This window comes from Peromyscus maniculatus, chromosome 1 (genome assembly GCF_049852395.1).
Source record: "Peromyscus maniculatus bairdii isolate BWxNUB_F1_BW_parent chromosome 1, HU_Pman_BW_mat_3.1, whole genome shotgun sequence".
NCBI classification, from domain to species: Eukaryota; Metazoa; Chordata; class Mammalia; order Rodentia; family Cricetidae; genus Peromyscus; species Peromyscus maniculatus.
In genome coordinates this window covers 108,659,619-108,682,377 of record NC_134852.1, presented here as the reverse complement: position 1 = coordinate 108,682,377, position 22,759 = coordinate 108,659,619, and the positions used below count along the sequence as shown (strand labels likewise).

The 22,759-nt window shown below is 42.2% G+C and overlaps 1 protein-coding gene across 3 annotated transcripts in view; it reads right to left on the bottom strand.

Annotated features, from left to right (window-relative positions):
* Nucleotides 1-682: 682 nt before the first annotated feature.
* Gdpd4 (glycerophosphodiester phosphodiesterase domain containing 4) overlaps nucleotides 683-22,759 on the bottom strand; it is an 83,977-nt gene continuing 61,900 nt past the window's right edge. For all 3 annotated transcript variants that reach the window (XM_042280181.2, XM_042280175.2, XM_042280186.2), the window contains 5 exons: nucleotides 18,922-19,069; nucleotides 17,407-17,489; nucleotides 16,325-16,380; nucleotides 8,256-8,345; nucleotides 683-1,563 (listed from right to left, as the gene is read on the bottom strand). In XM_042280181.2, the coding sequence (XP_042136115.2) occupies nucleotides 1,526-1,563; nucleotides 8,256-8,345; nucleotides 16,325-16,380; nucleotides 17,407-17,489; nucleotides 18,922-19,069 (415 nt within the window). In that variant the 3' untranslated portion in view covers nucleotides 683-1,525. The remainder of the gene's footprint in view (nucleotides 1,564-8,255; nucleotides 8,346-16,324; nucleotides 16,381-17,406; nucleotides 17,490-18,921; nucleotides 19,070-22,759) is intronic.

Genomic DNA, 22,759 nt, shown 5'->3' with positions numbered 1-22,759 from the left:
AGTGATGCTGCGGCTGTTGGGGAGGAGGGAGGCGGCCTGCCCTGTAACATTCACATGGCTTCACGGTTAACCAGGATAAATCTGGTCCAGGGAGAAGTTGAGGGTACAGTTTACCCTGTATCGTCATGCTGAGGCAGAAGGGTGAGGTCCAGGGGGAGTATGAATGGGTGAAGGTCACATCATAGAACTCAACTCACTATTTCCAACAGTGGGCTCCCAGACAGAGGGACTTCTGATGATTGTTCTCAGCTCTGTTTTCCTGAGAAGGCCAAGGCTGTTTATTTAGTGCTATGGGAACATGAATTGTATGTTTGTTTGTTTGCTGGTTGGTTGGTTGGTTGGTTTTTTCGAGACAGGGTTTCTCTGTATAGCTTTGCACCTTCCCTGGAACTCACTCTAGTCCAGGCTGGTCTTGAACTCACAGAGATGGCTCTGCCTCATGAGTGCTGGGATTAAAGGTGTGCGCCATCACCCCCCAGCGGGAGCATGAATTGTAAACCTCAGACATTAGGAAGCAACCTACTGCACGCACATCAGAAAATGAGGGTGGGATTGAGAGCTTTGCCCAGCTCATGCCCATGCCAATTCTCCTTCCATGGCTGAGGAAAATATCACTAAGGCACCAGTTCCACAGTCTTCATTAGCCTGGGTGACCACAGAGGGAGGCAAACAATACACTGGCTTCCTGAGAAGTTGCCTTTATTAATTACAAGCTGAAGTGACCAGTCACTCCTTCAGCAGGAAATACAACAGAAGTATAAATGAGACAACCTGCAAACCCAGAGAGCAACCAGCTCCAGGTTCATGGCCATGCATTATTGGTTGCCCTGGCCGGTCTCCTGAGGTGCACTCCTTATAGAGCTTGGGCTGGAGTGCTGCTCCTGAAAACCTCAATGACCCCTGTGTGAGCCTTCCTGACCACACCCTACCACCACCATACTTAGACAGAGAGAGGAAGAAGAAGGGGGCAGGGCAGGGTGAGGTTAAATTTTCTCCAGTGGGAGAAGGAAGACATGATAGAGGAGAAGTATAGCACATAAACAGATTCCTGAGAGGAGGAGTTAGCTATACCTGGGCCACCGCGCTGTTCAGTAAGGATTCTGCTTAGTGAGCCCCTAAACGGGAACTGGGAGGGTTTTTGTTCCTTAGAGGAACACTGGTTGTTTGATATTCTCCTTGGAAGACACGGTCTTTTGGGGGGAAGCATTAGTGGGACTTTTGGGGAACTTTGGTGGTTCAAGGTTCTTTCGAAGAGCCCTGACAGAGCAATGTCCTCTTTGGGGGGGCCCTTGAAGTATAGTATTCCCATGGGGGTAACTGGTGGCATGACACTAACATCTCCTTTGGGGAGATACTGATGGTTGAGGTTCTTCTTGGCAAGTCCTAATGGGTCAGTGCTCTCACTGGGGAAAATCTGGTGGTTTCAGAGCCTCCTCTTTGAAGACCGCTGTGAAGTAGAGTGCTTGATTATCTCAGTTTGGTTTGATTTTTGCTCCATGATGGCCGGAAGGTGGCCAGAGTTTTTCTACGACTTTCCTTTTGTATTCTTTGTTTCCTTAAGTCCTGTGGGTGAGAGAAAAGATAAACAGATTTCTCAGCTGTCATCCTCCAGATTTTTGTTTGCTATATAGTGAGCTCAGTCATTGCTTGTATGTTAGAATTGTTTCCACCATGGACTTATTCTAAATTTCCAATCCCTGCACAACTTTGTGAAAACTTTACAGATAACCCTGCAGTTCCTCCAGACACAGAAAAATGATTGTGTGATCCAGGGAAGTGCTCAGAAGGCGGGACTGACATTGGCTTCAAGTGGCCAGCTGGGATGTCATACTCCTAAATTCCTAGCACTTAGGAGGCTAAAGTAGGAGGGATTACAAGTTTGAGGCCAGCCTGGGCTACAGAGTGAGGCCCCGTTTCAATCTATCCCTCAAAAATGGGAGTTTCTAGGAGGAACTTTGACTTGCTTACCATCATGTTCCCAATGCCCAGAAAAATGTCACATACTAGAGACCATACATTCTCCTGCTTTGTTGATGGAAAGACTAATAGTGGGGAGCCAGGGAATTTAGATCTACCTTCATGTAGAAAATCACCTTTAAACATGGGTTAAGTATAAAGAAAATACTTGTTAAAGTTGTTTAATAGCTAACAATATAGTAAGGAATTGTGGGACCTAAATAAAGAAGAATGTAATAACTCAAGGAGAGACGCTCATTTCCAACTGTATGCTTCCTGCAAGACGCTCATTTTAGCTATTAAAAACACAGATAAAGGTAAATGCTTCTAAAAGAGGTCATACTGACACTAATGAAAAGTCAGGGTTTCTATTAGTATCATATTAATTAGATTTCAGAATAATACTATTACCGAAAATAATGAAGGTTGTTTTATTATTGACTTAATTAATATTCATAGTATACCCTGTCCAATTACAAAACACATTATTTTCATATAAACACAGAAAAATCTATAAAGGTAGGCTATATTCTAGGCATAAAAGATCCTGTCTTTAAGATAGACAAACAGATAGATGGATAGATACTAAAATCATTCCAAGTATATTCTCTGGAAATATAAAATTAAATTAGAAAGCAATAGCAACATGTCTGAAGAAGTTGGAGCTGTGGGTATAGCTCAGAACTAGAATGTGGGCTTAGCAAGAAAAAAACCTGAGCTTCAACCCCAGCCTCCACTAAGAATTCCCCCAAACACATCTGGAAAATCCTCTAATATCTGGAACAAACAAGTTCAGTTTTTTTGACATATCAAAATAGTATATATGGGGTATACAGTGGCATTTTAATACATGTATGTGGTATGTAACCAGGTCATAGTAACTACCTATCTAGTACCTCAGATATAGTTCACTTTTAAAATATATTTTTATTTATTCTTTGACAATTTCATTCACATATAAAGTATCTTAATCATACCCAACCCAAATTCCCCATAAGACTCCCCCCAGACCCTCCCCAATACTTCTTCCTCTCAACTTAATGTTCTCTTCTATTTTTTAAAAATAGCTCATTGAGTCTAATTAGTCTTGCAGGATGTTGGGGGCATTCCTTAGAGCCTGGCATCCTCCCTGAAGTCACACCTCCATTCCTATTAGCCATCAATTATCAATATCTCCTCAGCTATGGGTGGAACCACCTAAGTCCCTTCTCTACACGTGCCGGAATGTTTACTGACTGGCTTGATCTTGTGTAGGTCTTGTACAAGGTAACCATAGCTACCTGAGTTCTGGACTGCAGTGATGATGGCAGGTCCAGAAGACAGCATTTCACAGCTCTCTGCCCCATCCTCTGGTTCTCACATTCTTTCTATCCTTCTTCACTGATGTTTCTGAGTCTTGAGGGGTTGAGACAAATGTCCCATTTGGGGGCAATCACTTAACAGTCACTTACTGTCAGCACTTTGACCAGTTCTGCATCTCTGCATTAACTATTGCCTGCTGGAAAAAAAGAATTTTTCTGCCCCAGGCTGAGGGTGGCACTAGTCTAGTGATATAAATGTAAGTATTTATTTAGAAGAACATTTGACGGCATCTATCCATCTAGGAAAATAATGGTAGTATGTTCTTCCTTTGGGCCCATGAATTCCTCAGCCATAGGCTTTTGACCAAGTTTATAGTTGAGGTGTGTATTCCCTTCTATGGAGTTGGCCTCCAATCCAATCACGGAGCAGTTGGTTACCCCAATATGAATTTATGTTAATCAGGGATATTGGTATTTTGAATTTTTGTTGTTGTAGCCTGGTCAAGCTTTGGATTCAGTGCAATGCTGGCCTCTAAGAATGAGTTTGGAAGGCTCCCTCCCTTTCAATCCTTTGAAATAGTTCATGAAGAAGTTGTATTAGTTCTTCAGAAGTTTGATGAAATTCAGGAGTAAAGCCATTAAGATGCTGACTTTCCTTTGGAGATGTGATGGTTAATCTCTACTGTCAACATGTCTGGATTTCAAATCACATTGGAAACACACCTCTGGGTGTGTTTGTCAAGGGTTATCTAAATTAGGTTAACTGAGGTAGGAAGACTTACCCTAAATGTGGGTGGTGCCATGCCATGGGCTGAGGACTCAGACTGCAAATCCAAGAAAAAGCTAACTGAACTCTAGAATGCATCAATATCTGCTTCCTGACCAGAAATGCAACGTGACCAGCTGCCTCAAACTGCATCCACCACACCTTCCCTGCCCACAGGGACTGTATCACCTTGAACCACATGCTGAATAAACCCTTCCTCCATTAAAGGCTTTTGCTTGGTCAGGTATTTGGTCACAGCAACTAGTGAATTAATACAAGAGACCAATTCAGTCTCAATACTCACTATTGTTTTAGGTTTTCCATGTCCTTATGGTTCAATTTTGGTGGTTGCCTATGCCCAGAAGTCTGTTTCTTCTAGGTATCCCAATTTGCTGTACATAATTGTCCATTATTGCCCCAATGATTCCTTTCACTCTGTGGTGCTGTTATGAGGTCTCAATTTTCATTGCTGAATTTAAAAACTGAGTCTTTTATCTTTTCAAGAAGCTAATTTGAGCTCACTGATTATTTGTGTACTTTAGTCTCAGTTCTGCTCTGATCTTTATTATTTCTTGTCTTCTACTAATTTTAGGTTTGCTTGTTATTGCTTTTCTTTCTTTTTTTAATTCCTCTTGTTAATTACTGGTCTTAGTCTATTGATGTCAATAAAGATATATATTACGATTTCAATTTAAAAATTTTGTTGAGACTTGTTTTTGTCTAACTTTTATGAGGTATCCTTGAAAATGCTCTGTGTGTGGATGAGAAGAAGGCATATTCAGTAGCTGTGGGACATGATGTTCTGCAACTCCTTGGTCTGTTCGGTCTATTACAGGCTTTAATTCTAATGTCCACTGATTTTGTGTGTGGACGATCTGTCTGTTCATAGATGAATGTGTGGTGGTGGACTGCAGTCCATCCTCTTTCATAACCACTGTCTGCTCTTTGTAATTGGTTGCTCCAGCACTGGGTACATATATACATTTAGGATTACACCTCCTTTTCTTGAATTGATCCAGTTATTATTGTTAAGTGGTGACTTTCTTTTTAGTGTGTTTGTTTAAGTAGTCTGTTTTATGGAACATAATTGCTCACCTTTTCGTTTCCACTTACATGGTAAGTCCTTTCCCATCCCTTCACTTTCAGCCTATGCATCTCTTTACCAGTAAAGATAATTTCTCATAGGCAGTGTATCTCTGTTTTTCCAGGGGCTGGAGAGATCGCTCTGTGGGTAAGAGCACCAGCTGGTTTTCCAGAGAGCCTTGTTTGATTCCCAGCACCTGAAAGGTGTAGTTCACACCATGTGATTCCCAACAATCTGTAACTCCAGCTCCAGGAGATCTGATATCCTCTTCTGGCTTCCACAGGCAAGAGGCATGCATGTGGTACACCTACATACATGCAAGCAAAACATGTGTACGCACACAAAAAATAATTTTAAAAAATCTATTTAGCCAGTCTTTTAATTGGAATTTCAATCCATTTGCATTCAAGGTCATCACTGATAATTAAAGACATTTTCCTGTTGTTCTGTTAACTTTCCTGGTTGTTTTGTACATCCTTTGTTCCTTTCTTGTCCATCTTTGTGCTCTTGTGGGTTCCTGTATTCATGGGACTTGGTTTCCTTTCTCTTTCGTGCATCTACTCCACTGCTGAGTTTTGCACGTTTTTGTCATGGTTATTATCTTTTGCTTCTGTTGTAGGCTCCCATTAGTATTTCTCATAAAGCTGGTCTAGTAACGCTGAATGCCTTCAGGCTTTAGTTATCCTGGGAAATCTGTATCTCTCCTTCACTTCTGAAGGGCAGCTTTGTTGACCCATACTGTTCTTTGTTGGTTTGTTTGTCTTGTTTTTTTGTTTTTTTTTTTGTTTTTTTGTTTTTTTTTTGAGACAGGGTTTTCTCTCTGTAGCCCTGACTGTCCTAGAACTCGATATGTAGATCAGGCTGGCCTCAAACACACAGAGATTGGCCTACCTCTGCCTCCTGAGTGCTGGTATTAAAAGTGCGCACGCACCACCACTGCCCAGATCCATGCTATTCTTACTTGACATTTTTTCCTTTGGGTCTTTGAACATATCCCATTCTCCTCCAACCTTTAATGTTTCTGTTGAGAAGTCTGTTGTTAATCTTCTAAGGTATTTAATGCTTTTCTCTTACTGCTTTTAGAGTTTTTTGGTCTTGGTCATTTGGCAGTTTGACCATAATACAAATCAGAAAGGATATTTTTGTCAAATTTATTAAGGTGTCCTTTGAATTTCTTGGGCCTTATGGACAGTTTTCCCCATGATTTGGAAAATTTCCAGCAATTCATTTTACTGAACAGATTTTTCATTTATTTCTTCAAAAATATTTTAGCTTTTATTTTATTCATGTGACTACCTGAATATATGTATGCACGCTGTGACAACAGAGGCCAAAAGAAGGTACTGAATTCCCTGGAACTGGAGTTATGGATGTCCTAAGCCACCATGTAGGTGCTCTTAACTGCTGAGCCATCGCTCCCGTCCAGTGAGAAGACGTTTTTATGCCTTCCCTTAGCTCCTTTTCTGAAATACCTATAATGTATCTTTGCTTATATAATGCTGTCTCATAAATCCACAAAGTGTTCTCCATTTAAAAATTACTGGATTATTTCAAGACTTTAAGCTCAGCAATTCTTTATTCTACCTGATCAATTATGTTGAAGCTCATTACCATGCTTGAAATTTCATTTATTGAGTTCTTCAGATCCAGTATTTCTTACTGATTCTTTTTCATGCTATACCCCTTGATGAGTTTTTCATTCATATCATAAACTGTCTTCTTATCTCACTAAGTTTCCTTAAGCTCACTTTTCTGAATTCTTTCTAGGTAATCTGTTTATTTCCTTTTCCACTGGGGTTTGTTGTAGAGTGTTACTTTGTACATCTTGAGGAATTACATTGTCGTATAATTGTTTTTATCATCCTTCTTATATTTCTACAGGAAAGAATGTGATGGGTCAATAGTTGCCTCTATCAACACTGCAGAGTGGCTTTTTGTTTTGTTTTGAGACAGCGTTTCATTATATAGCACTGGTTGACTGGTTGACATAGGACTTGCCATAGAGACCACACTGTTCTCAAACTTGTTGCACTTACCCTGTCTCTGTCTCCTGAATACTAAGATTGCAGCTATATGCTACCACATCTAGCCTATAACAGTGGCTTTCATAGAAAATAGGCTTCATTGGTTGATCCATTGTGGATGCTTTGTACCTGTGTAGCTTCTTTGGCTGTAATCCACATTTGCAAAGACATCGAATATCTCTGCCTGGGATGAAGAGGTTGTAGGATTGTGACAATAGCTTAGATACAGTTCTCTTAAGCAGGAATATTGGTATCCAAGGGCTACACAAGTTGACTTTAAGGTTCTTTCATGCTAACCTGCTCAGGTAACAGTAGGCTAAGTTGAGAACTGGATGTTCAACTGAGTCTCAAAAACTGTAAGGGGGGTGGAGTGTTAGACATGCCGTTCAGGAAGGTCTTCTTGGTTACCCTCAGGGGCCTCTGGTGGATAGGGCCATTTGGGTGCTTTCAGGTCTTAGAGGACAGAACCTCTCAAGCCTGGGTCACCTGGTTGCTTTCAGGACAATAGAGGGTGCCATGTGACTACTTGCTGGGGGCTTCTACATGGGGCCCCAATGTCTCCAGGGCTGCAGGGTTGAGTTTGTGGGGCTGCGGCACAGCCATGCGACCACTTCATGGGTCTGGAGGGTCAAGGTCTCAAGGCAGTCCTCTGTAGCAAGAACTTGAGTGGAAGGAAAGCCTGGTGTTGTCTGGGCTCTGTTTGGGGAAGTATGGCAGGGTGACAATCTTGGAGCTCCTCCAAGTGGGCACAAGCCCTGAAAAGGCTGCAGGGTTCCGCAGAGCTAAATACTTTAGGTGTCTGAAGCATGAACGAGAACTTGTATGGGCCACCTGATCACCTCAGTTCAACCCCAGGACACACATGATGGGAAGCGAGAACCATTCCACTGGGCTGTCTTCTGGCCGCCACAAACATGTTGTGGGGCATGCATACTCACACCCAACACAGGTAATAAATAAGGTAAAATGCAATGTATTTTCAGACTTTTTTTTTTTTTTTAAGGAAAAGGAAATTAGAAAGGACATCAAAATGAATAAAAATGAACCCACAGTGGTCTCTGTCCCTTCTCAGTGCTGTGAAAGAGCATCACTGGCCAGGAAGTTTATAGACAACAGAAGCTTACCTTTCTTAGTGGGTGGCACATCTGGCTTCTGGGGAGGGACCTCTGTTTCCATGGTGGTACCTTCTCTTATGGTCTCCAAATTCAATAAACCTGAATTTGCAGGGGTGGGGGGAACAGAAGGACAGAAAAGTATGAGGGCACTACATTCGGCTTCTTTTTTAAGAGTATCAAAGCCTCCCGTGAGGGTGAAGTGCTCATGTTTAATCTCTTCTCCAATGCTCACTTCTCAATATGACCACACTGGGTATAGGTCCCAGCACAGGAATTTTAGAGGGACACTCACACTCCAACTATAGCAGCAACATGATGTGACCACGGGATCATGGAAGCAGTATTTTAAAAGACTGTAGGAAAAGAAGTCTCTAATCAACAACTCCAGCCACCACCTTAAGAAGTTAGTGGTGGCACACACCTTTAATCCCAGCACTCGGGAGGCAGAGCCAGGCAGATCTCTGTGAGTTCGAGGCCAGCCTGGTCTATAGAGTGAGATCCAAGACAGGCACCAAAACTACACAGAGAAACGCTGTCTTGAAAAACTAAAAAATAAAATAAATGAAAATAAGTTAGAAAAGGAAGAGCCGATCAACCCTAAAGCAGGATAGAGAAAATGAGGATAAGAGAAAAACCAAAACCCAAAGCTGAGTTTTTAAAAGGATGCCCCTCCCCCCAAAAAAACTGATTAAACTCTAGCTAAGCTGATAAATAAAAAAAAAAAAAAACCAAAAAGGCATAAAATACCAATATTGGGAATAAGTTGGAGGAAATAAGAACAGATAAGGACAGATATTAAAAGAGCATAAGAACTGAGCACAGCAACAATTACGATAATCCCAGCACTTGGGAGGCAGAGGAAGGAGGGTTGGGATTCTGAGCCCCTCTTGGGCTACGTAGCGAGGCTCTGTGTCAAAACTTCCACTAAATTTACAAAGAAAGAACTCATAAATGTAAATATATAAAAGGAGACTAAAACATACTGTGCTGATAAATCTGAGTTTTGGAGTGTTTTTAAAATGTCCTTGAAAGATACAGACCACTGAAGAAATAATCCCATTATTTTACTATGAAGAAAACACCAGGTATAGATGGCTTCACAGAAGAGAGGAGAGTACGTTCTAAGCAGCTAACATTAAAACAAAGAAATTACAAGAAAAATACACAACAATATTGCTCATGGAAACAGACACAAAACCCCAGAGAAAATTTTATCAAATAAAAATCCACATACATCAGGTACAGTCTGTTCCAAAGACACATGGTCATTTGAACATTGGACAAATCAATACAACTCACTAAAAGAGAACAAAGTATTTAAAAAGGAAACAATTATATCAGCAGCTTCAGAAGAAGTATTGAAAAATCCAAAGTACATTCATGAATTTTTTTTTCAACACATTAGTCACAGAAAAGAAGGTTTTTTTCAATCAACCTGATAAGGGGTATTTATGGAAAAACTTCAGGTTCTGTCATGCCAAAGACTTTTCTATTGGCATGGACATCCACTCTCACCACTCACGAATTAGTTGTAGTTCTAGCCAATGTGATAAGGCAAGAAAAAGAAAACAAAGGCATCCAGACAGGAAGAAGTGAAATTCCATAGAAGGCATGGACTACATATGTAGGAAACTAGAACCTAAAATAAACTCATTAGAACTAATACATTAGCTTCATAAGATTTCAGAATATGAGGATGATAATCAAATGCATTTCTAGATACTCAACAATAAATTGGAAATTACAATTTTAAAATATCATCTTTAATAGCATAGAGATAAATCTGATAGTTATGTGTGGTGGTATTGTGTTCCCCAAAATATTGTGCACCCTAATAAACTTATCTGGGGTCAGAGACAGAACAGCCACAATATTAAACATAGAGGATAGGCAGTGGTAGCACACACCTTTAATCCCAGCACTTGGGAGGCAGAACTAGGCAGAAATCCATGTGTTCAAGGATACAGCCAAGCATGGTGACTCACACCTTTCATCCCAGAAAGCGAGCCTTTAATCCCAGGGAGTGATGGTAGAAGGCAGAAAGGTATATAAGGCATGAGGACCAGGAACTAGAAGCATTTGGCTGGTTAAGCATTTGGCTGGTTAAGCTTTCAGGCTTCTAGCAGCACAGTTCAGCTGAGAGCCATTCAGATATGAGGACACAGAGGTTTCCAGTCTGAGGAAACAAGACCACCTGAGGAATTGGGCAGGTGAGGAAGCTGTGGCTTGTTCTGTCTCTCTGATCTTCCAGCATTTCACCCCAATAACTGGCCTCGGGTTTGATTTTATTAATAAGACTCTTTAAGATTCATGCTACAGTTATGTAAGGTGTAAAAATCACAAAGTCTTGCTAAAAAGAATTTCAGAAAGTCTAAGTAAATAAAGAGATGCATATCCAGCTTTCAATATCTTTACATTTCACAACTGTAGTTTCAACTAGATAAACTACATTCACTAGATTATGAGACAACTGCATTAAAAACATCGTGCCTGTACTAAACATGCACAGGCTTCTTCCCCTTTGTCCATAATAACACAGCATGACAACTATTTATCCTCCCTACATCCTACCTACACGGTGCTTGATGTTACAAGTAATGCAGAATATTTAAAGAACACGAGAGAATGGGAGGGGCTATTTCTTTTTGTTTGTTTGTTTCTGTTTTTATTTTTTGAGACAGGGTTTCTCTGTGTAACAGTCCTGGCTGTCCTAGAACTTTCTTTGCAGACCAGGCTGGCCTCAAACTCACTGAGATACACCTGCCTCTGCCTCCCAAGTGCTGGGACTAAAAGCATGTGCCACTATTGCCTGGTGTGAGGGGTTATTTCAAGACACTAAGACATTCTGGAGCACCCATGGATTTTGGTATTTTTCAATTCCCTACAGATACCACAACTGCACTCTATTCATGCACTGTGAAAATGAATATAATTAAGATACCATGCTTCTCTAAACTGATGTACAGATTTTGACATAATTACAGATAAAACCCCAGAATGCCTTAAAATATATTTATTATTATTGTGTGTATGTGTGCATGCACAATAAGAATAGTAGAAGTTGATAGGCCAACAAGAAGGCAAAGTGTGTAAAGCTGCTCACTGCCAAGCCTGACAACTTAAATTCAATCCCCAAGACTCACATGGTGGAAAGAAAGAATTGATTCCGGCAAGTTTTCTCACCTTTTCAGACTTGCTTATGTCTGACAATGATACACATTATATACAAACATTCATGGCAATTTTTTTATGTCTCCAGATTGGAAACAACTTAAATGTTTGTTAATGTGTGACCAGATAACTAAATTTTGGTTTCTGCTGCTGCTGTAACAAAATACACCCTACTGGTACTACATTAAAATAAATTAGATAGATGGATGGATGGATGGATAGATAGATAGATAGATAGATAGATAGATAGATAGATAGATAGATAGATAGATAGGTAGGTAGAGATAGTACCCCCAGAGATTCAATCATCTGCTACTAGGCTCCTCTTTCTTAAAGGTTTCACTGTCTTCTAACCCCAATATAATGAGAATCAATATGATAACTTCTAGAAAATAAACTACATTCAAATCACAGCACAAGAAAGAAGGAACTATTGACACAGACAGCATGGAAAATCTGAAGTGATTACACTGAACGAGAGGAGCTAGATGAAAACTACTATATAATATTGGTTCTGTTTACATAGACTTCTGGAAAACTCAAGCTATGTGATGGAAGCAGGTCAGTAATAAGAAACTAATACACCAGGGCGGTGGTGGCGCACAACTTTAATTCCAGCACTCAGGAGGCAGAGGCAGGTGGATCTCTGAGTTTGAGGCCAGCCTGGTCTACAGAGTGAGTTCTAGGACAGCCAAGGCTACACAAGAAACCATGTCTTAAAAGCCCCCCCCCCCGAAAAGGGAGAAAGAAAGGAACTAATGCACACAGCATAGAATTTATCCTGAATAAAGCAAATAAATTTAAATATGTTAAAAATAAAGATTAACAGTCTCTAAAAATCCATGTAACTGGAATTAGAACCTGTGAAGAGGGGGGAAACAGGTTTTTGGAGAAAATAAAAAGACTAAAAATCTATCCAATTTGATTTAAAAAAAACTATACTGATAGATACAAAATTTTCAGCAAATCCTAAGCAGGATACAAATCTGTATTTGTATGTGTGTCTTCCACATAGAGATTAATTATAGTCTAATTACCAAAAATCAGTCACAAAAGGAACAATTTCAAAAACCAGCTAGAGGAAAAAATAGGCACGTCACAGAGGACCAAAAACCTGAACAGTTGAAAAATTTCATGAAACTGAAGACAGAGGTAGCAGATGCCCTCTGAGGGCAGAGGTGGCATCTTTTACGTAGCTGTGATGTAAGATGTGGCACCCTGGTTGGTGGCTCACATCAGTGATTATAGCATTCAGAAGGCAAAGTCAGGAGGATTAAGACTTGGAGGCTATCCTGGGCTCCAGGGTGAGGCCTGTCTAAGAAGGCCGTGACACTCTGTTTTGTTCCTCAGCCAAGAATGATCTGGGCTGTGGTTTTTGCCAACGTCTTGACTCTGTCCAGTCTTTGTTCTTCTCTGACTCTATATTTGGTCCTGTATCCTCTGGATATGTCATGGAGCTCCAAAGTGGCTTTTTATTACATTTACTTTCTGCTTAGATCAGGTAAGTTAGTTTCTGTAACTATGAACTATTTTAAGAACTGTGTAAATCTGAATGATAGAGGTTGCACTCATGCCTTAGAAAAATTACCAAGTTTAACTTGAGCCCATTCCATTGAAATGCTGATAAGAAAATAAGGTGAGTAGAAAATAAATCTAAAGTAATTGCTGTTTTCAATGGTTCAAATACCTGGCCAGAGGAAGTCAAGGAAGGAAGGGTTTGTTTTGGCTCATGATTTGTGGGAGACAGTCCATCATGGCTGTGAAGGTGTGGCAAAGAGAGCATGATGCAGATGGTCACACTGAGACCACAGGGAAGAAGAAGAGCGGGGTAGTTGCTGATGGCCACCCAGCTTTCCTGCTCCTTTCCTTCCTTCTATTCCATCTGGGCACCTAGCCCATGCTTAGGGTGGGGTTTCCCTCCTCACTTAAACCTGTCTGAAAATGTTCTCATAGGCACACCCTGACAGGCACACACTAGGTGTGCTTCCTGGGTGATTCTAAAATCCTGTCAAATTGACAAGAACAATTAACCATCACACGTGGCTTCTAAAATTAATGATTCACTGTGAGATTACTCAGCCTCTAAGAACTAAACACTCACTTCCCTTCCCCTCCCTTGCTGGGCCTATCTAACTTCCTCAGTGACAGGTTTCAAACCTGGGGCAAATGGCTCAGGTGCCTCTTTAACATACCGAAGTGGACCTGGCAGCCAGGTTCTCCCAGCATCCCTCAGTCCCTACATGTTACAGGACCCTCCTGGCTGCTATACCCTGCTCCCGACCCAGGGGCTGGGCTGCCCTTCCCCCTGCTGCCCTTTCCTACATAATCGAGCTATTTTGCTACACTGGTCCTTTGGCTTTTTTGTCTACCCTTCACCCTCCCGGCCTCTTGGTCTGGCTCTCCCTCCCTCCTCTCCTCACATGGCCTGGCTCAGGATCATGTTCACTCTGGACTCTCCCAGATGTCTCTGCCTGTCTCTCTCTCCCTTTTAGCTACAATAAACCATACCTAGGAGCAGACTTGTCCTTCCTTTTATTTTTTTCTTCATTCCTCTGGTGCTGAAACCCAGAAGTGGCATAAACGAGTTCCCTCTCAAAGGACTGGTCATTCCAACGCAAGCTGCTGACCCAACTCTCCTATGGCATGGATGAGTCATTTGTCTGTTTCTGCTGGCTTCTGCCACCACATAATTTGATTCCAAATTCTAGAGTCAGATTCTTGAGCTGCTGCCTACCTCTGCCTGCTTTCTAATTGTTTGCCTCGCTCGTCTTTCTGGGCTTTGGCTGCTAGGCCTTCAATGTTTCTCTGGCTCCTGCAGCCTGCTGTGCCTCTGGCCTGCTACACCCCTGTGGGCATCTCCTGTTCTCCTGCTCTCGTCCCTTGCCTTCTCTTGGAGAAGTGCCACGACAGTGACAGGGAGACAGTGCCTTGTCTACTTTTACTCCGAAAGCCACACTAGTGGACTGGGGGTTTCCTTTCTCCCCCGTGGGCTCCAGTGTAAAGGACAAGGGACAATGTCTTTCCTCTGGGATTCAGAACATTTTTCTCTCTGACAAGTTTCCCATTCTGCTTGGGGAAACCTGGATGGAAATTCTTGTCACAACGACACTTTAACCACCTCAGCTAAGCTAGCTTTCTCCTGAAATATTTTTGTAAAACATTTTTTATCTGAATGAAAAAAAAAATGGGGACATGACTGCTCCTAGGACTAGCTGAGGAGAAGGTTCATTGTAGAGATGAGGGAAAAGGCAGCCAGAGCATAGGCCTTGGTGTGCTAATAGGCACCACAGGTATAGGTTAACAGAAGAGCCATCTGTCCCTTTTGCCAGAGATAAAGAAAATTACTATTTTTAGCAAACTAGGCATTATCTTCTTCAGTCCCCGAGGGAATGCTGGCTTTTGTCTAAATGCCAGACTTTGGGAAAAGGAATTTCTTGAGACCTAACACCATCCTTTCCTAGAGATCTAGCTTTATCATTCCCTGTTCGAACTCATTCGTCATCTCCTACTGTTGGCAGCAGAGACTAGACTACAGCCCAACATTCCAGGGCCTGTAAAGTATTCTTTACGTACTCTGTAACACCCACCATGCACGTAAAGCCCAATAAAGCACCACTGGCCCTCACAGGCATGGTAGATACTCTGCCCTGGACCTGGGCGCCTGGTTCATTCACATCAACTGCAGCATTTGCTTTCTTCCTCGCTGGCTGAATGGGACACCCCCTGCTCTCTCTTGGGCCACCCAGCACAGAGCATTTCCAGTTCTCTTCAACTGCTCTAGGTTTTCCCGGCACAGAGTAGGTACCCAATAATGTAACTCATGAACATACAAACACATGAGCAAATAAACAAGTGTTCTAGAAATCTCCCAGGGATATGTGCTTAGCCATCTGCAGTCTGAAGTGAAGAGTTCTCCAGAACCTATTCCAGTTTATATAGTTCTGTCCCTTGGTGTCTGCAGGGGATTGGTACTGTGATTCCTTAGGGAAACAAAGTGTAGATATCCAGATCTCTTCTGTAAGATGCATATAAACCCATGCACACCTTCTCATATACTTTACATCATCTTTAGATGATCTGAAGTGTCAAAATAATGCAAATGCCATATAAATAGCTACACTGTGTGGTTTAGGAAATGCAGTCATGTGCCTTATAAGGATGTTTCAGTCATCATGAGTTGAACTGGTTACAAAAAGTCACAACAGAACTGAAAATTCTTATTTAGTGACACTGATGCCATCTTGACTTAGAGCACAGTGTAGTTAGTACACAGGTATGAGGGTGCCAGCTACATAACAGGTATAGTTTATAACACATGGCTGCATTGTCATATTTATGTATTTTATTGTTATTTTCACATGCTACTTAAGCCAGACAGCTAAATTTCACGTTGTCAAGTCTCAAGACTACCTACATCATTTTTCACATGATTTATTTAATATCATACTATTTCGTTTATCTTGGCCCTAGGAGCAGTACACACACACACACACACACACACACACACACACACACACACACACAGAGGTTTTTATTAAATGCACTCTCTGATGTTTGCTCAATGGTAAAATAAGGTAAGCAAGCTGCTTTTGGAAAGTACCGCGTTCTGAAGTGATGAGGACTGACGGCAAGAAGCTGTGTATTCAATAACCAGCCCGCCTCACAGGCCTAACTACATTACCATATCAGCAACAACTTCACTCTGGCTTCCACTGGGGCTTGGGTGAGTTTGCAGATGGGAACTGAAGAACAAGGGGACTGACTAAATTTCCCTGCTTCTCCCTGGTCCCCAACTCTCAATTCCCACACACTCTCAGCTCTCATCAGGGACCTGAAGAGCAGGACCGACTGTCTTCTTGAGGCCATGGGGACAGAGAGGAAGGAAGGAACAAGGCTTTTGACTTTACCTGCAGGTGCAGTAGTAGCTTCTTCAAGCCACCTTTCTTTTTTAAGCTCTTTTATCCTAGAAGGAAGCATACCACATGTCAGCTCATAGGCCTCTTGAAACAGCACCATCGAGGCAGTGGCCAGAAGAGACTCATTACCCAGCCAGACTCTCACCTGAGTGAGTGCCTGTGCCTCCCCCCTTTAGAAGGTAACAGAAGAGACTCATTACCCATCCAGACTCTCACCTGAGCGAGTGCCTATGCCTCCCCCCTTTAGAAGGTAAGTTGCCAATCAGAATGATCGTTCTGAAGAGCCACAGTCTACCCTGACTTTCATCCCTCTTCTGGGCTGTTAGTTCTCTCTTTCATCTCAAAACCACAATCCTGGGCTGCAGAGATGACTCAGTGGTCAGCTCTTAGCACTGGCTGCTTTTCCAGAGGACCCAGATTTGATTATCAGCACTCATCTGGTGGCTCACAACCCATCTGTAACTACAGTTTCAGGGAATCTGATGCCATCTTCTGGCTTCTGTGGGTATGAGGCACACAGGAGGCACACAAAGACACACATGCAACCAAACAACCTCCCCTCACACACACACACACAATAGTAAAATATTAAAAACAAACTAAACCAAAATCCTGTATCTTTTGCCTGCAAGGATTCTTAAATGTCATTTTCTAGGCAGACATAAAAAAGAGTATGGTCCAGAAAGAAAAATCAATTTTTCTCAAGGTCATCCCTCAACTAAGACATGAAGCCAGGGCTACAACCCAGTGCTCCTGGTCTGTGTGCCCTGCTCTGCCAGTTCCTACCAGGAGGGGAATGGAGGCCCTTGTTCTGGACAGTTTCAGTCCCTGCTCTTTCTCACCAGGTCAACTGAGTCCATAGGAAATGCTGACTGGGATCCAGTGAGAGTCCTCATTTGAAAAGGGGGTGGGGGAGGGCTGCAGACAGAGCGAAATAAGAGGCTCGGACTGCAACCCACCTCACCATGGAAGGCCTCAGAAGAAAATAATCTTTTCCTCAATTTTCTGTAAGAACTTGTTTATTACTTTTACTTAGAGAAACTTTTCACTTAGAATTATAAATATATACTTACCAGTGATAACAAAATACAAAGCCAATGATAATCGCAGAAGCTGAAACCATGAAAAACCATATAAATGTATAGTTTCCTGGCGTCTGCAAAACATGAACAAAACAAAGTCGAAGAACTTGATGGTTGGAAGGTTTGAAGTCCCTTGCTCATCACTCAGGCTGAGGGCCTAGAGGAAGTGGGGACATCGAGACTCTCTCCAGCTAGTCTGTCACCCACATACATGCAAGGGATCTGCCAGGGCTAAAAGGTGCCATGCCTTCCTTCATTATCAAGGTAGACATCTGTAGCAATCGCAGAGAAGTCACACACCAAGTCTGCTCTGGACCCAGAACTCCACGCCATGCCATCTGACATCTTGTACTCTGTTTCTGTAACATGATCTCCAAAATCTAGCTCACATCCATATTGTTTGGGTAGCCTTCAGTAATGCAGTTTTCTAGTGCTACCTATAGACCTAAGAGATCAAAACCATCAGGTTCAGCAGCCCCAAGTGATGGAAGCAACTGGTCTATGAACCAGCATCTGGCACCACTGTTCTGACTTAACATTCTTCACAGAAATGCTGAACTATATGTGATCCCCTTTGACTCACACACTTGCCCCTCAAGATTCTGCCAAGACCAACTCTTGGCCCCAGCACTCTGGGAGCTCTGTCTCCTGTACTGAGTCACACGAATTTCCTAATCTCTGGTTTGATTTCCCCCCTCTCCTCATGGCTCCCATCCAGGGTTACTTGATGCTACAGAAGCTGGTACTGTTTAGTCTTTAAGTGTTTCCACTTTAATGCTTAACTTTCAAAGGAGCAAAATTAAACTTTTCTCTAAAAAAGTTTTATTCTTGCCACATGTGTACATACAGGCTTCTGCAGAATCCAGAGGGGACACTGAATCCCCTGGAACTGGACTTCCGGACAGTTGCAAGCTGTCTGATATTGGTGCTGGGGACGGAACTTAAGTCCTTTAGAAGAGCGTAAGCACTCTAACTAATGTTGAGCCAGCTCTTCAATTCCTAGACTGTTTTCTAGTGGGGATGTTAGAGTGTGTTTATAGTCCCAGCTTTCTTCCCATAGTATTTCCTGTGACTGTTGTTGCTGCCATACCTCGTGTGTGTGTGTGTGTGTGTGTGTGTGTGTGTGTGTGTGTGTGTGTGTGTGTGTGTGAATGTGCTTGCACATGCTCAAGCCTACAAAAACAAAGCTCTAGAGTCAGACCCCACTGTGAATCTTACATCATGAGAACATGGACCAAGACACCTGGGAGCTTCAGTTTCCTAAAAACTTGGGTATAATAACAACAGTGTCAAATTCGGGAGCTTAAATTGCACGCAGCATGTAAAGCGCATTGTAAAGATTCAATAAATAAAGAACCCAGAAGAGTCTGGTTGAAGAAGGGAGAAGGCACATCTCCATTACTCACAGATGTCTCTATTCCGAAGTAGTTTAACAGGGAACTACCCAGGGGTAGGGAACACAGCACAATCGTACCAAGCTTTGAGTGATCTGGACACGCAGCTCACCATGAAGAAGAGAGGGTGACTGAGCTGATTCAGGACCTGGATGTTGTCTGTGGTCACAGAGTTGATCCTATAACACCAGGCCAACGAGAAGAGCCAAGGCTCATTGACAGTGTACACATTGATGTGGATTTTAGCTGCCTTATAGTGTCTGGAACAAAAACAGCCCACAAAGGATTTCAGCTCAGTTGTCCTCTTAATAATGAAAGGGGAATGACCACGTTTGTGAAAAGCTACTGCCTAAATCACTGGACAGACAGCTGCTCCAAGGACAGCCTAAGATTTACTGTGACAGACTAGGCTCAGGTATGGGCTGGACTAGTCCTGCCCCTGTAGCACGGGTTGTAGCAGAGTGCTGGTGACAAAATGTCCAAAAGGGATGGGGGTGGTGGGATGTAGCAAAACAAAGAAAGAGAAAAAGAGAAAGAATGGGGGAACGATAGCAGACAGGAACTCCTTCTTTGCAGCATTTACAAATTTGCAAATATTCCCACGACAGCCAATTTCAAGTTACAGCTGAGAAAACCAATTTGTGGAGGAGCACCTGGCTCTGGAATGGCTGATTCTACAAGCCGTTATCTGTCACCTCGGGTATCACTTCCCACCCTGACTGATGGCCTGCTCACTTACCATTTTCTTGCTTTGACTTAAGTGAGTTACAGCAGAAACTACTGTCACCCCATCCTTCTCTGTGTACCCAGAGCTAGCTCAACACCTAGCTGTGTAAGTATAAGTATTCACTGAAAGAAGAGAGTAAACATTGGTGTGATGAACGCTTTAACATTTAACTATAAAGAACTTTTTTAAAAAACAAGAATTGCATGGGGAAATCAAACCCAGATTTTCATAAGACACTTCGTGTCAGTGGACCTTTTGCCTGACCTATGGAGAAGGAAGAGAATAAGTAAAGGAAGGACTAGCAAGGTAAGACTAGTTGTTTCAGAATTCGAGTTCTCAGAAAACACACCTACTGCCGCTTGGCCAGTGGGCTAAGAAGATCAAGTGCAAGTGCGTCCCCAAGTCTTTTTGAACCCTGGCCCAGCATCACACTGGAAAGTATGTCTGCCATACACTAGGTTGGCAAGCTCTGTGCATTGGAGCATAGACTTAAGATAATGACTATGCCTTTTGGAGGTGTGGTCAGATTCCTACACGCAGATAAGAACTGCCTCTAAGAAAGTTCTACAGGTCACCTAGAATTTTAGAAAGAACTTAAAGGGGAAAAGTAGTAAAAAGTTACTTTTCTGTACTATTTGAAACTATAACTCATAATTCAATGTTTCTAAATATGAATAAGGGATGTAGAAACTATAATTTAAATCATAATGCCCTTAACAATTACTCCCAAGAAAATGAAGTGTTGGGGGATAAATGTAAAGAAGCATTAAGGATACAGTCCTAAAAGTGATGAAATACTGATGGAGAAGTCGAAGAAGACAAGGCAACAGAGTGATGTTCACTCATAGACCGAGCACTCATTGGGGCAGAGCTGCCAGCTTTCCCAAGCTGATCTGTAATGTCAGCGGGAGTCCTAGGAAGGCCAGCAAAGGTTTGTTTGTGCAATTAGGTCAGCTGATCCAAAGCACATACGCAAAGGCACAACTCTGGGAAAATTCAGTCTTTGGTGGGGGTTGTACGGTGTGTGACATCGTCTCACTCTATAGTGAAGGATGGTCTCAAACTCACTATGTAGTCCAGGCTGCCCTGTTTCCTATATGCTGAGGAAAACATTCTTCAATCTGGAAAAAAGAGTAAGTGAAAGCTACATATAACTATGTAATCAAGACAGTGGTACCACAGCAAGAATAGACACATAAGTTAGTGGTCCTCAATAGAAACTCTGGAAATAGACCTATACAAATTTGCTCAAATAACCCTTGCCAAAGCTGTCAAATTAAGTGAGTGGAAGAGTAGATTTTCAACAAATGTCACTAATGATATGGAAGGCCAGAGGCACTCTCCCAAAAGAACATTAAATTCTCAACCAAAACCTCACACTACGTATAAAAATGAACTCAGGGTGATTTGCAGGCTTGAGTATATAATGTAAGGACCCCCAGGCAGGGGAGCTGGGACCTGTCCTTGGTGCATGGACTGGCTTTTTGGAGCCTGGGGCCTATGCTGGGACACTTTGCTCGGCCTTGGTGTAGGGAGGAGGGGACTGGACCTGCCTCAGCTGAGTCTACCAGGCTGGGCTGACTCCCCAGGGGAGACCTTGCCTTGGAGGAGGTGGGAATGGGGGAATGAGGGGTGGATTGGGGGGAAGGGCTGGGGGTAAGAGGAGGGAGGACGGAGGAATCCGTGGCTGATATGTGAAATTAAGTTAATTATAAAATAAAAATATTATAAAATATATATATAAACCTTGGCCGGATCGTGGTGGCGCACGCCTTTAATCCCAGCACTCAGGCAGAGCCAGGCGGATCTCTGTGAGTTCGAGGCTAGCGTGGGCTACAGAGTGAGTTCCAGGAAAGGCTCCAAAGCTACACAGAGAAACCTTGTCTCAAAAAAACATATATATCTTATAGAAAACATAGAAGAACTGTCAGGTCTGGAGTTGAGCAAAGAGTTGGGTCAGAACTAAATGCTCACTTCCTTAAAGGGAGTGCTCAGAATTGAGCACTCAGGAGCCAGCCTTGTCAAAATAGAAACACTGCTCTCTCTTGCTTTTGGAGACTTTGTGCCCTGTTAAGAATACCCCACAAGTAAATCACAGATTAGGAGAACATGCTCCATTTTTTCTTTTCTTTTCTTTTTTTTTTTTTTGTTTTTTTGTTTTTCAAGACAGGGTTTCTCTGTGTAGTTTTGGTGCCTGTCCTGAATCTCGCTCTGTAGACCAGGCTGGCCTCGAACTCACAGAGATCCGCCTGACTCTGCCTCTCAAGCACTGGGATTAAAGGAGTGCACCACCACCGCCCAGCCACGTGCTCCTTTTTATAAAGATTTATTTTTATCTATTTATTTATGTATGTGTATGCCTGATATTTGTGTGCAGAGGCTCATGGAATCCTAGAGAGGGTGTCAAATCCCCTAGAGCCTCCAGCACAGGGGCTGGGAGCTCTGGGCCTTCTGGAAGAGCAGTACATATACATTCTTATCCACTGAGCCATCTCTCCAGTCCCAGGAAAATGCTGTCAAATCCTATCCAACAAAGGGTGAAAAGAATTCTCAAGATTCAACAATAAAGAAAAAGAATTTAAATTAAGAGACCCACAAGCAAATAAACACAACATCATTAGCCTTTGGAGAATATAGGTTTAAGCAAACTGATGTTACTTGTAGTAGCCCATCAGGGTAGATATGATTAAAAAGTGAAAACATCAAAATTTATCAAGAATGTAGAAACTCTGGGTCATGGTGTTGGCAGAAATGTAAAATGGTACTGTCTTCCTGGAAAAGTCTGGCTGCTTCTTATGCAACATTCAATCACTATAACCCAGAATTTGAAATCATGGGCATTTATCCCTGAAAAATCAAGACTATGTTTGCATAAAAGTCCACAGGCAAACAGATGGAAATAACCAGATGTCCTTCTACTAGTAACTGATTAACCAAACTTTGGTATACACACCATTGAACACTATTCAGCAACAAGAAGGATCAAATTATGGATAAAAGAAACACCTTGGATAAAATTTAAGACAATTAGGATGAGTGAAAAAGTAAACCAATCCCCAAAGATTACATATAATAGGAGTTTGTTCCTTCTTGAAATAAAACATTATAGCCATTCTATGGGGTTGAGACTTTAGGCTAGGGAGGAAAGGATGGAAGGACATAGTGTGGCTATTAAAGGGCAGAATCAAGGGTACTTGGGATGAAAGTTTAGCAGTTGTTTTCA